The sequence below is a fragment of the Barbus barbus genome (genome assembly GCF_936440315.1).
Source record: "Barbus barbus genome assembly, chromosome: 36".
NCBI lineage: Eukaryota > Metazoa > Chordata > Actinopteri > Cypriniformes > Cyprinidae > Barbus > Barbus barbus.
This window is the reverse complement of record NC_136714.1, coordinates 6,304,138-6,316,835: the sequence shown is the minus strand read 5'-3', so window position 1 is coordinate 6,316,835 and position 12,698 is coordinate 6,304,138. Positions and strand designations below refer to the sequence as shown.

At 35.9% G+C, this 12,698-nt stretch overlaps 2 protein-coding genes across 2 annotated transcripts in view; both read right to left on the bottom strand.

Annotated features, from left to right (window-relative positions):
• Nucleotides 1-161: 161 nt before the first annotated feature.
• On the bottom strand, nucleotides 162-7,303 carry LOC306856266 (CCR4-NOT transcription complex subunit 8). The gene is made up of 7 exons (XM_079395424.1): nucleotides 7,201-7,303; nucleotides 4,887-5,074; nucleotides 3,966-4,159; nucleotides 3,713-3,874; nucleotides 1,653-1,797; nucleotides 1,453-1,563; nucleotides 162-1,351 (listed from the first exon to the last, which is right to left on the bottom strand). The coding sequence occupies exons 2-7, from the start codon at nucleotides 5,001-5,003 to the stop codon at nucleotides 1,223-1,225; spliced, it is 858 nt and encodes a 285-aa protein (XP_079251550.1). The 5' UTR covers nucleotides 5,004-5,074; nucleotides 7,201-7,303; the 3' UTR covers nucleotides 162-1,222.
• Nucleotides 7,304-7,440: 137 nt separating this feature from the next.
• LOC306856388 (protein KIBRA-like) overlaps nucleotides 7,441-12,698 on the bottom strand; it is a 36,867-nt gene continuing 31,609 nt past the window's right edge. The window contains exons 20-22 of the mRNA XM_079395656.1: nucleotides 12,134-12,364; nucleotides 11,907-12,025; nucleotides 7,441-11,103 (exon numbers count right to left, since the gene is read on the bottom strand). Coding sequence (XP_079251782.1) covers nucleotides 11,037-11,103; nucleotides 11,907-12,025; nucleotides 12,134-12,364 — 417 coding nt within the window. The 3' untranslated portion in view covers nucleotides 7,441-11,036. The remainder of the gene's footprint in view (nucleotides 11,104-11,906; nucleotides 12,026-12,133; nucleotides 12,365-12,698) is intronic.

Here is a 12,698-nt window from a genome sequence, read left to right as displayed (position 1 = left end):
TTTAATGTTTTCTTGAAGTGTGCCAAGATTTTAAATTAATATTTCAATAATTTCATACATTTGCATGTTCAATGACCAAGTGGTAATAATTGTAAAATGTCACTTTTATATTTTTTCTTACACTTTTGTAATTTATGACTAGCTTTTTATGAACACACAGCCCAGTTTTATATATGCTATTTTATTAAGATTCAAAAATTGGACATGTAGTTTTTGCAGCGACAGATCTTTCTCTGTACTGTGGCGTGCATTTGAATCAAAAAGATTGAAGAAAAAAGTAGTTGTTGATTGGCAGATCTGAATGTGATCTTAATTGTTCATAAGAAAGGGGCAGGGTTTAATTTGACAATGATTTGAGAAGTCCAGCATACATCACATTTCACTGAAATTCACAAATTATGAGCTCAAAAAAAGCCCAAAAGAAACATGCACCGATGAATTGTTCATAAGATGGAAGGTTAATTTCCACTTTGTTGACTTTAAAAGCTGGAACAAACGGTCAGTTTTCAGAACACATGCCTTGTAAGTAGACATGAGACCACTGTAGCGATAGAAAACATTTTAATACATAACTGCCTTGAACAACAGATACAATAAAAACACGTACCACAAACAGTCAAGATTGTGAGACGAACACTTAAAACTGTTACATAGGACCAGTGGACTCGTGCTCCCAAAGATGCCCCAAACCTGAATCTAAAACGTATTCCTTACAGAAAAAAAAAAAAAGTGTTTCTTTTGAAAGTTTAGATTAATATACATACATGCTGGCATATTTTAAAAACACAACCCCATAGTCATGTGTACCAGTAGTGAGAGGGCATTTCCTCTTATCTCGGTAATGAATAAATCTTGAGCCTTTCTAGAAAATATCAAAACGTTTCTAAAAAGGACTGAGAATATTAAAATGCCTGGAGTCTTGTAAGCCATAAGATACACAAGCGCTGGTCCCATGCTTAAAACAATGGTGTTTTTAATACTGTAAAACAAGATAAAATTTTCAATTTTCAGCTGATGGGAGAAATAGGATCACATCTGGAGTCCTGGAACGTTGCAATATGATGGACTACAGAGCAGAACAGAATCTGAGATTAGCTTCTTTGCATTTCCCAATGTCCCTTTAAGAATGCATGAATCATTTGAAGTCATCTTTGTAAAGAACAATAAAGAACAATATCTGCTGGGTGGGATTAAAACAAGTGCATCATCCACTAGATTTTGGTCAGTGCTTGTTGTTGGTTTCTTCCTGCGAGGAGTTGGAAATTCCATTCTGACTTTGAGAAGAACCGGATCCCAGGCCATAGAGCCGCCCACAGTACTTAGCATCGTCAATGTTGTCTTCAAAAAACAACTGAAGAAACAAACAAAAAAAACAGGACAGCAGAATAAAGGTTAGGACCGATCAGCTAAAATCCCATTATTCAGCTATGATCTCATTTGGCTAATATTAACCTCTTTCATGCGGAAGAAAGCCATTCCAGTGAGCAACGAGTCTGAGCCAGCCTGATGCTGCCTGCCGATCCTTTTTAGCTCCAGCTGGTCTGCCACCTCCTGAAGTCCACCCTAAACAGCAACAAAGAAACAATCACCATTTTTTTTTTAACAATAACAGTAGATAACATATATAATGCAGGTTACAGTATTTGTCATACCTTAAGGTTTTTGCAGCTCTTCATTAGATATTTGACGTCATAAATGGCTGGGAAAAAAAGATTTAAGATCTGAAAGAACTCGTGTTCCTCTTCTGGCAACCGGGAATCTGTGAGCAGCTTCACCAGGTAACCAAAATCATACCCACTGGTGAGAACAGAGAAAGTACATAAAACATTTAGAACACACTAGATGTACCATATTTTCTGGAATACAAGTCATGTTTATTTTATTTGAAATGTGCAGCGACATTCCAAAGCAACTGTCAAAACATCGTTCATCAAAAGTTTGAAGGGCATAAACATTTAATGGTCAATGATGTGTTTTGACTGTGTCTGTGTCGATTTCGTGCACGCAAGATGGATAAGCTACAACAGGTAAACATATCAGCAGTCTGGACCCTTGCCTGTGGCTAAAAATGATACCAAAATTGTAAAAATTGTTCAACCGAAATATTGCGAGGTAGCTAGCAGCCAAAGACCTAGACTGAATGATTTATCTTTGAAAACAGCACCCTGAACGTCATACCAAATTTAAGACCTAAACTTTATTTTCGATTGATGACTAAACGAAAACTTTCATTTTTAGTTTGTTTCTGTAAAAAAAATAAAAATAAATATATATAATTTCAGTACATCTCTAATAGTTTGAAAGACTCATGTCAGCAGCATTTCATACACCACACTATTGACAATGGACTTTTTGCAAGCCAAATTTCTACAAAACTTTCACTAATATGAAGACACCTTTAAATTGACGTCATTAAAATTATCTTAATATTTTTAAATTATTGTAATATTTTAAGAGACTTTATTAAGCTCAACATTTCCATGAGTCTACAGGGGGTCTTCTCTGTGATATCACCCATTTATATATGACCCTGGACCACAAAACCAGTCTTAAGTGTCAATTTTTCAAAATCGAGATTTATACATGATCTGAAAGCTGAATAAATAAGCTGTCCATTTATGTATGGTTTGTTAGGACAATATTTGGCCGAGATACAACTATTTGAAAATCTGGAATCTGAGGGTGCAAAAAAATCGAAATATTGAGAAAATCGCCTTTGCATTGCTAAGAACTTCATTTGGACAAATTTATATTACGAATCAAAAATTAAGTTTTATATTTACAGTAGGAAATTTATCAAATCTATTAATGGAACATGATCTTTACTTAAAGGGGTCATATAATGCCCATTTTCCACAAGTTGATATTATTCTTTAGGGTCTTAATGAAAAGTCTGTAACATGGTTAACATTTTTCATTGGTAGTGTAAAAAACACCTTTTTTGCCCTGTCAAAAACAGCTCGTCAGAACAAGCCGTTTTGTGTCATTCTCCTTTAAATGTGAATGAGCTCTGCTGACTCCGCCCCTCTCTTTTCTGAGGGATTGTTTACTTTAGCAAAATTAATTAATGGTGAAACTTGCTAATTAGCACATTATTAGGAAAGGCTATTTGCAAAGATTCATTTAAAAATCCTTGTACTCACTTCTGTAGGTGAAGCTGCATCACGAATGATTTGCGCGAACATAGATGCATTTAAGTAGATTGAGGGCGCATTCCCTTCAGAACCAAACATAATCCTCTTCAGCCTCTTCAGATGATCAGAGTAAATGACGACTGCTATGTTCATTATTACATCCAACAACAGAACACCTCAATCAATTAGGAGTCATTATTGCAGCTATATTTATTATTATTATTATTAATAATAAAATAGTTTTCTATTCGCTTATCTTTTGAAGCTGGTTATGTGTCACCTATGGTATCGATTTAGTATCGATACCGAGGTATTACATTCTGGTATCGTACTGAAGCCAAAATTATGGTATCGAGCCATCCCTAAGCTAGGTTCAAAAGTATCTAAAATTATCACTACCAAAACAGTCACTACCCAAATGTTTGGTGGAATTTTGGTAGTTTTTTTTTGGTGTTATCCCATAAAATTGTCACTACCGAAACAGTCACGACCGAAACATGTCATCATTGTTTCGGTAGTGACAAAAGGGAACACATTGACTCAGCAATGATTAAAAAAAAAAAAGTGCTATTTGTTACCTGTGAAATGAGAGCCACTTGACATTTTCACAAAGCACAAGGCCTGATGTCATGAGGAGCTCTGCGAAGTAGAGTGTGTCGATGCCCTCCTCCTCGTGCTTTTTAAACTGAAGCCCAGAGTTCTGAAGGAGATCTATGGAGTCCTGGGAGTACATGTCCTCTCTGCAAAACACCCACCATCACTACTAGTACCATTACTGGCTAAGGCTAAACCTAAAAATACAGGGATAAGCAAGTAATGCTGGACACCTACGTCAGATTGAACTTGAAGTTAAATTGCCATGTTGTGGTTCCAGGCGGGTAGTCTCCATCTTCATTCATAAATGTCAAGCCAAGCTGGATGATTTTTAAAAGGTCCACATTGCACCTCAGGAGCTGGTACTGATAGTCAACAGTGCTACGGAACTCTCCAATGGGACGAACCACCACACCGGGAAACTCAGTGTCCTGACGTTCAAAAGACAAAACAAAAAAAACATCAAGTATAAATCAACAGACCAAAAGATGCTGCTAATATTTTTGTTGAATCACTTATACAGGACTTGAGATTTTTCTCACCAAACCTGCATTTATTTGATCAAATACTGTGAGAAAGAACAATATTATCATCCATTTCAATGAATTGTAGAAGTCATTTATTCCTGTGATAGCAAAATATTTCAACAGCCATTACGTCAGTGTCACAAGTTCCTATACAAGACATCCATGCTGATCTAGGGTGAGTTAAAACATAAATAAAAATTTTAAAAAAACTGAAAAATTATCATGGTTTCCACAAAAACTGAAATATATATATTTTGTTATATTTAAGCAGCCAATCATCTTATTAAAATTATTTTTGCCAGATCGTGTGACACTGAAGTCTGCAGTAATGGCTGCCAAAAACTTCTCAGGAATAAATTTAAATTACATTTTAAAATATATTAAAAACTGCAAACAGTTCATTTATATTTCACACCATTACTCTCATTACTGTATTTTGATCAAATAATTGCAGCCTTGGCAACCATAAGAGACTACTCTCAAAAATATTTTAAAAAACCTTAATAATTCTAAACTTTTGACCAGCAGTGTAGAAATAAAAAAAAATAGTTAAAAAAAATTAATATAGGACATTTCTTATGTTATTAGACCATAGCAAACCACTATGGAACATAAACACAGGCACACACACCATAGCAATGTAGTTGTAACTTTGAATGATCTGTCGTATCTTCCTCATCTCCTCCTCCACATTGCTGGCCCAGACCTCACAGATAATCTGACTGGTATCTGCAAGTGCGGCTGGCATGATGATGATGAAGGCTGAGGAACTGACCAAGTAACCCAGTGATCCTGAAGCTCTCACAGGCAATAGAAACTCTGCCAGGAAGAGCAGTTAACGTAGAACAATGAGGTTTGAATCAATTATTCTGATTTAACTAACATCGTAAATGTTTGCAAACTCAATTTGAGTCTATCATCAGGGAAAGGGTTTTTAATTCACTTATATAGTGGAAATACGACAAAAGCAGGTGAATATTAATGAAATACTGCGGAATACATCTACATCTCAAAAATTGGAATATCGTGAAAAACTTCATTTTTTTTGGTAACATTTCAAAAAGTGAAACGTTCATATATATTTTGCATTCATAAGACATTTCAATAGTTTTTGTTTTAATTTTGATGATTAGAGCTTACCAGCTCATGAAAGTCAAAATCCAGTATCTCAATAAATTAGAATATTTATATTTGAGTTTCATTAAACGACCATCTCTACAGTATAAATTCAGGGTCTCTCTTGTTCTTTGAAACCACAATAATGGGGAAGACTGCTGACTTGGCAATGCTCCAGAAGACAATCATTGACACCCTCCACAAAGAGGATAAGTCACAGAGGGTCATTACTGAAAGGAGTGGCTGTTTATAGAGTGCTGTATCAAAGCATATTAAATGTAAAGTTGACTGGAAGGAAGAAATTGGGTAGGAAAAGGTGCACAAGCAACAGGGATGACCGCAAGCTTGAGAATACTGTCAAGCAAAGCTGATTCAAACACTTGGGAGAGCTTCACAAGGAGTGGACTGAAGCTGGAGTCAGTGCATCAAGAGTCACCACGCTCAGACGTCTTCAGGAAAAGGGCTACCAAGCCACTTCTGAAACAGAAACAACGTCAGAAGCATCTTACCTGGGCTGTGGAGAAAAAGAACTGGACTGTTTCTCAGTGGTCCAAAGTCCTCTTTTCAGATAAATTAAAATTTTGCATTTCATTTGGAAATCAATGTCTGGAGTCTGGAGGAAGACTGAAGAGGCACAGAACCCAAGCTGCTTGAAGTCCAGTTTGAAGTTTCCACAGTCAGTGATGATTTGGGGTGTTGTGACGTCTGCTGGTGTTGGTCCATTGTGTTTTATCAAGTCCAGAGTCAATGTAGCTGTCTACCAGGAGATTTTGGAGCACTTTATGCTTCCATCTGCTGACAAGCTTTATGGAGATGCTGATTTGCTTTTCCAGCAGGACTTTAGCACCTGCTCACACTGCCAAAAACACTTCCAAGTGGTTTGCTGACCATGATATTACTATGCTTGATTGGCCAGCCAACATGCCTGACCTGAACCCCATATGGGATCTATGGTATATTTTCAAGAGAAAGATGAGAAACAGTCGATCCAACAATACAGACTAGAAGGCTCAATAGTGCCTCGGTAGAGCCACAGGCTGATCTCTTCCATGCATTTCCTCACTGATGCTGGAGTTTGTGCTGAAGGAGCCCAGACAAAGTATTGAGTGCATAAATGAACATACTTTAAAGAACTTGAACTTTTCTGCTTTGCAAATCCTTTTTTTGATTGATCTTAGGAAATATTCTAATATTTTGAGATACTGGATTTTGACTTTCATGAGCTGTAAGCTCTAATCAACAAAATTAAAACAAAAAAACTTTTGAAATGTCTCACTTTACATGTAATGAACCTAAAATGGGTTTCACTTTTTGAAACAAGTTACAAAAAATGCAGTATTTCACGATATTCCAATTTGAGATGTACCTGTATAATTGTTTTTAATTAACATCCACAACGATTCCAAACCCAAACAAACTATAATTAGCTTAAATTTGAGTCTATAAAAGCATTTATTCCAAATGTAACCCTCATGGCCGTGGAAATACTAAAATAACCATAAATACGAACTACTCGTTCATGAATATTAACCCATATACGTTAAGTTAAATATTCACAACTCTAACAATTGAAGACCTAAGTATCTTCCCATGTAAACTGATGTTAACTGATTTGATTAAACATCTTAACTGTTCAGATAAGAAGTCGGTCATGTAATATAAAAGTAAATTAAGCATAATTTTGCTGGATGGGTGATATTAGCTTAAAACGTTAGCATCTGTTTCTCTGCTGTCTTTAAACACATTAACAGAAAACATTTGTATTGCAGCGAGACTATGAAACGATACTAAACAAATATCAAAAGCAAACTTTCAGAATGACTAGTTACCTGGCACGAGTACAGTCGGAGAAAATATATAGATGTAAAGCCGCTGTGCAGCTAGCAGCGACTCTAAACACAAACACAGCGCGCTGCTTCCGGTCCTGCGGGATTGTGGGAAAACACCCGCCAAAACTAAAGCCTTTCAATCATTGGCAGAGCAGAATGTCGTACAGGTACATTTCTGTACAGGTAAATCTATTATTAGGAATGTGACAATACACACACAAACACACAGAAAACATTATACAGATTTGAAGAAAGTTTTTTTTTATATTTGTTGTGAAACTACAAAACATACTATTGTGCTGGTGATATATTTACAATTCTGGTTGACAGTAGAGTGTCGATGATAAAATTCACAGCTTTCAGAAGTCTCACAAGAAAAAGAAAGACAGCACACCCAAATCACAAAAGTGCAATAAATACAAGCTGTACTTCTCAAACCATCTCTGTGATCAGCTCAGGGTTTTTTTTCCATCATTAATACAAGATTTTTAAAAAAATTAAATGCACTGGAGTTTTCTAAATAAAAGTCCTACTGTGAACAATAAACAAATGAATCATTCATGACTACCAGCATCAGATACTGACAGTATTATTTTCCTTGTGATTATTTTGAGCAAGTATTACATGATTTATGGATGATTGGACCAAGCATCCAAATAAAAAATAAAAAAGCCATATATTATGTCCTTATGAACCTCAGAATTGATCGTTGAAAAGCACCTAATCAATCAAGACAACTCTCTTCAACTTATACTGTGAACGGTAGATACTGTACGACCAGTGAAAACATAAGACATTGTCTATTGTTCGAGTACTCTCAGAATGAGATAAACTGTAGTGTTTCCAGGTAAACAGTACAAATTTAAAGGGGGCCTATTGTTTCTCTCACATTCAAATAACTGTAAATTCATAAAAACTATAAATCTGAAAAGCTCTGGTAAAAATAATAATAAAAAAGTACCTTAGTTTAAAAATGCCAATGTGAGAAAAATGTGCATCACGCAGCAGCTTAAACTAAGCTGGGATGCACTCTATGTTTGGCAGTGTACTGTCTTATCTGGGTCTAATCTGCAGAAATAATACATTAAAGAAGAGAAACAAAAGTCAAAGAAATGTTGGTACTCATAAACTATAAGTTAAACATCAGAGTACAGTGGCTTTAAAGTGAAAGCTATATGATGCTGCTATTTGAATTAGATATTTGGCTAAAAGCTTTGGGACAGCATTTCGGTTGGGTCTTAGATGTCGTTTATAATGCGACGCCATCAAATGTGCAATCTCAAATTCAATTCATTGTCTGTATGCCACTAGATGGCGCAAGAGACTAAGCCATATGCATATGTGCATTACAGATGAAGGACTTCCCGGATGGTGTGAAGTCTGGACCATCCGTACCAGACTTCACACTAGTTTCAAACATTGTGGTATCATTTTGGAGCATATCATCGCCTGCTTAGTCCATACGGGTACATTTATGCAATATAATGAGTAGAAATATTGCTACTACAATTCCTATGACATTAGTTGATCTGAGGTTGAACCAAGGACAGACAGTACATTCAATATTTCCTTGAGGAACAAAAATATACCGAAACACAGGAGGATCTCATTAAGAACATAACTGTACACAGGCATACCAGAAGGGGAACTGAGCCAATACAAAAAGATGTCAAGAGCATGAACTACACCTTAGCGTAACAAGGTGTAGTTCGACTGGAGATTTCACATAACATTTAAATGTGAGCAAAATCCATGAAATCGGGCAGGTAATGCCATTCATAAATGGTTAAATTAGGCCGACATTATGTACAATGCAATTCAGTATCAAATAAAGGGTCGCATCAACTGGGGCTTTTTTTTTTTTTTTAAAGTGCTACATTCAGACTAACATCTTGGCCTGTGATGCAAAGCTATTGCTCAAAAGGGGTTTTAATGACATGGTAGTAACATTCATAGTCATCTATTATCGAGATACTTTCAAAAATTGGATTTAACGGAACATTTTGCATGTACATGAAGAGTTTAGTGAAAATCTATTTTAGTTTAGCATGGAGAGAGCGCTCATTTACATAATGCAAATCATCAGTGACTCCCTCCGTATGAGGAGTCTCCAAATGTTACACAAACGGATCTCTGCAGTGGCGTGCGATACATTATTAAGTGTTTACAGGGAGAGCTGGGAATTATAACCTGTGTGCCTTCACAGCTTTCAGTGCCTTAGATGTGTTGACGTTTTCTTGCCGCAGCAATCATACGGTTCCAAATTTCAACACCGTTTTACTTCAATCTCACAAAAACTATCCAGGTCATATTTTTCTCCAAATTCAAAAGACCAACAATTAAAAATTACAAAAATTACATCTTTTTTTATGGCCATTAAGGGTTTTGGATTTGATTGGATTATTTTCAGGTACTAGTCTACTCAAAGGCATTTTTCTCATTAGTGTATAAAACAACAAACTTGCTATATATTATGATAGTACTTAATTTTACATAAAAAAAATAGTAATGAGAGAGAAAAAAAAGAATTCTCATTACAGTAATGCATATGACACTGCCTAACGGCAACAAGAGTTTCCTTCACATTACAGTATTAAGAATTTAGACAAAATGTGCTTGATTTTCACCAAAATAATCTTACATTTCAATTCATTTTATGCAAATCTTATGCCAAATATAATTTCCTATTTTTCTTTTGTTTATGGAGTGAAATATGATAAGAGTTTTTGCGATTCAACACACCAAAGACTCTTCTAGTACTGGTAGGTAGCAATTAAAATAAGCTTTAAAATACTGGATTTGATGTAAATGTAAATGATGCTACCGTTTGTGTTCAGTAGCTTATTAGTCACATACAAAGCCAAGTTTGTAGTCTAAAGCAAACCTGTAGACTTGAGGGTTTTTTTTTTTAGATTAGAAGAGATCCAAACCAGTATAAATGAAACATTATGAGAACATGCCACTGTAGGAACTAGAATGGGAAGTTAATATAACCTAAAAAGACGCTTAAAGTTTTCCAAAGATGCAACAAGAGCTAGTATATGGGATAGTACGATCTTAGCGTTCACAATGTGCTTTTTTGCTTTATTCTCTATATTGATGCCTTTTTTCTATTAAAGTGCATGAACTATCTGATATTCTACCTGAGAGTTTGTGGAACTAAGTGCAGTTTCTACATTATTTTACGAACATTTGAACTAACGCGTCTAGTTTGCATGTGCAATTAACAAAACGAACATGGAGAACTGTTAGCAATCAATTTAGTCAACTAACCGGTCTAATTAACTCATGCTTTAGATTCATGCTTGCTAACATCTGTAACCGTTTACACATTTGCAAAATAAAAAAAACAACAACTGTTGAACATAAATGTGGACAGATGTGCTTGTTTTAGAGGGACGTGACTGGAATAGCAGAATTTATGCCCATTCATTTTGTCCTGAACCCTTGTGCTATGAACAGAAGTAGTACCCTAAGTGTCTGTATTCACATCTTCAAGAGTTACAGTAAGCAGTTCTGCCCAATCGGCAGAGCAGCATGTTTCACACTCGTTTCAAAGACGAACTGGTGTTTTTGAATGACCAGTAAAATACCTAGTACAGATATGGACATACTCTTATTAGTAACAGAACATGGTGAAATTAAAAAATAAATCTATCTAAAAAAAACAAACAAAAAAAACGGATCTATACAATTTCAGTTTTGAGAGTTAAAACCCAGTGTTTCAAAATTACATTTTTCCTGCCCAACATACATTTTCCTGTCACACCATTCTTCATAATACCGCCAGATGTCAGTTTTGTCTCCATGGAAACAACATTTAAGATGTATATCTTCTACACGTCGTCAGCTGGTAGGTCAGGAATGTTTATCTTCGCCCTGGTGAAGAAGGCCATCTTCTCTCTATGAGAGATTACAGCAGACAATAAGTACAGCTTGAAACTGAATGATGTCAGATAAATAAAAAAAAAAACAATGGAAGTGTTATTGCTTAATATTAGCTCTGCTCCAAACCATATCGAGCTGCCTACCCAGAAAGAATTTTAAAGATGCACTCCAGATGTGATGGCTATTAATTTTTTTAACAATGTGCAGGGCTTTCAGTGTCATTCACTTCCAGTTATTTTGTAGCTGTACAAAGATAGTTATGCTGCTTTATATAGCAAACTAGTATTGTTTACTATCTTATTTTAATGTATTATCGTATTTACAAAAACACTGATTTGTAGCGTAAACAGTTTTACCGTTGACTGCACTTTGTTTTTCTTCAGGTTATTTCCCTATAGCAGGTGTCTCAAGTCTTGCACATTCACAGAAAACTTTTGCATTGGAAAATAAGCTGAATATATACGACAATCACATTAAGTAAATCATAAATAATAATAAAAAAAAAGATCATTGTCTTTGAAAATGTATTATTTTAGCCCAATATTTGTGCATGTCGTGTTTTTATGCTAATGGACCCTTTTCACATTTCTGGGGTTCTTGGAAGCCAAAGTCATTATAGCTGGGGAAGTCTGTGGTGATGAATGGAAACTATAACAAATCTAATTTTTGCATTTCTATTCGCAAAAGAAAAAAAACTACAATATTGTTTCTGTGATTTTCCCAAAAAATATTAAGAGATTGATTCTGGCGATCAAAAGCCAAAGAGATGATTCAAAATTCAAAAACAGTGGTTTGGATGAGTAGCAACAGATGCCCACCTAAAGGACTGGACCCCAGGAACCTCCTTGAGGCTCTGTCCACGAATCTTGTGCACATCCTTGGCTGCTGCTCGCATCATCTTCTCTACTCTCTTTTCCTGTAGCTGCTCTTCATGGGTCTAAAGAGAGAGTGGCAACACAAAATCAGATGCTGGAATGTTGTTTAAGAGGGCCCGATGACAGGCCATTTGTGGATTTGCTAGTTCAGGAAATCTAGTGGGACTCACCTGTCTCTCTGTATGTTTGAGCAGCAGACGAACGCGCTCGTCCTCCTGCATCCATGTGGGAAGGACATGCTGGCCCTGTTGTCGGGCGTTCTCTAACTGCTCCTTTAGCTCCCGCAGCACACGCAGTTCCTCGTTCAGTCGGCTGTGCCGTGTGCGAGTGACCTGCAAGTCAAGCTCCAGATCCAGAGAGGTGCACAGGAGCCCGTCCAGACCTTTGACCTGCATCTGTGGCTGTATGAGGGAGAAAACTCGATCAGAGATTCTTTTGGGTCATGTTTATGTCTTGTGCTATTTAATGCTGTATTGTAAATGGGGAGTCAAATGTCTGTGACCAGTGACGAAAATTCTTTAAAATCTTATAGCTTTCTGTTCATTTTCAGGTTAGGCTAGATTTTGACATTCCCAGACATTCATTGACCACGGTATTGGTATTGTTATACTGACACACATAAATTTAAAGTATTCAGTATCATTCAATCATTAATTTAGTGAAAAAACAATGTTAAAAACAAATCTGAAACAGCTTAATTTTAACAGCTTTAATTTAAAAAATTAGCCATTTGGT

Excerpts from the sequence above, each read along its gene's own strand:
- LOC306856266 (XM_079395424.1), bottom strand. The coding sequence starts at position 5,003 with ATGCCAGCCGCACTTGCAGATACCAGTCAGATTATCTGTGAGGTCTGG. Across the intron at positions 1,564-1,652 it reads AGAGCTGCAAAAACCTTAAG|GGTGGACTTCAGGAGGTGGC; the intron begins GTATGACAAATA and ends GTTGCTGTTTAG. Across the intron at positions 1,352-1,452 it reads CTTTCTTCCGCATGAAAGAG|TTGTTTTTTGAAGACAACAT; the intron begins GTTAATATTAGC and ends TTGTTTCTTCAG.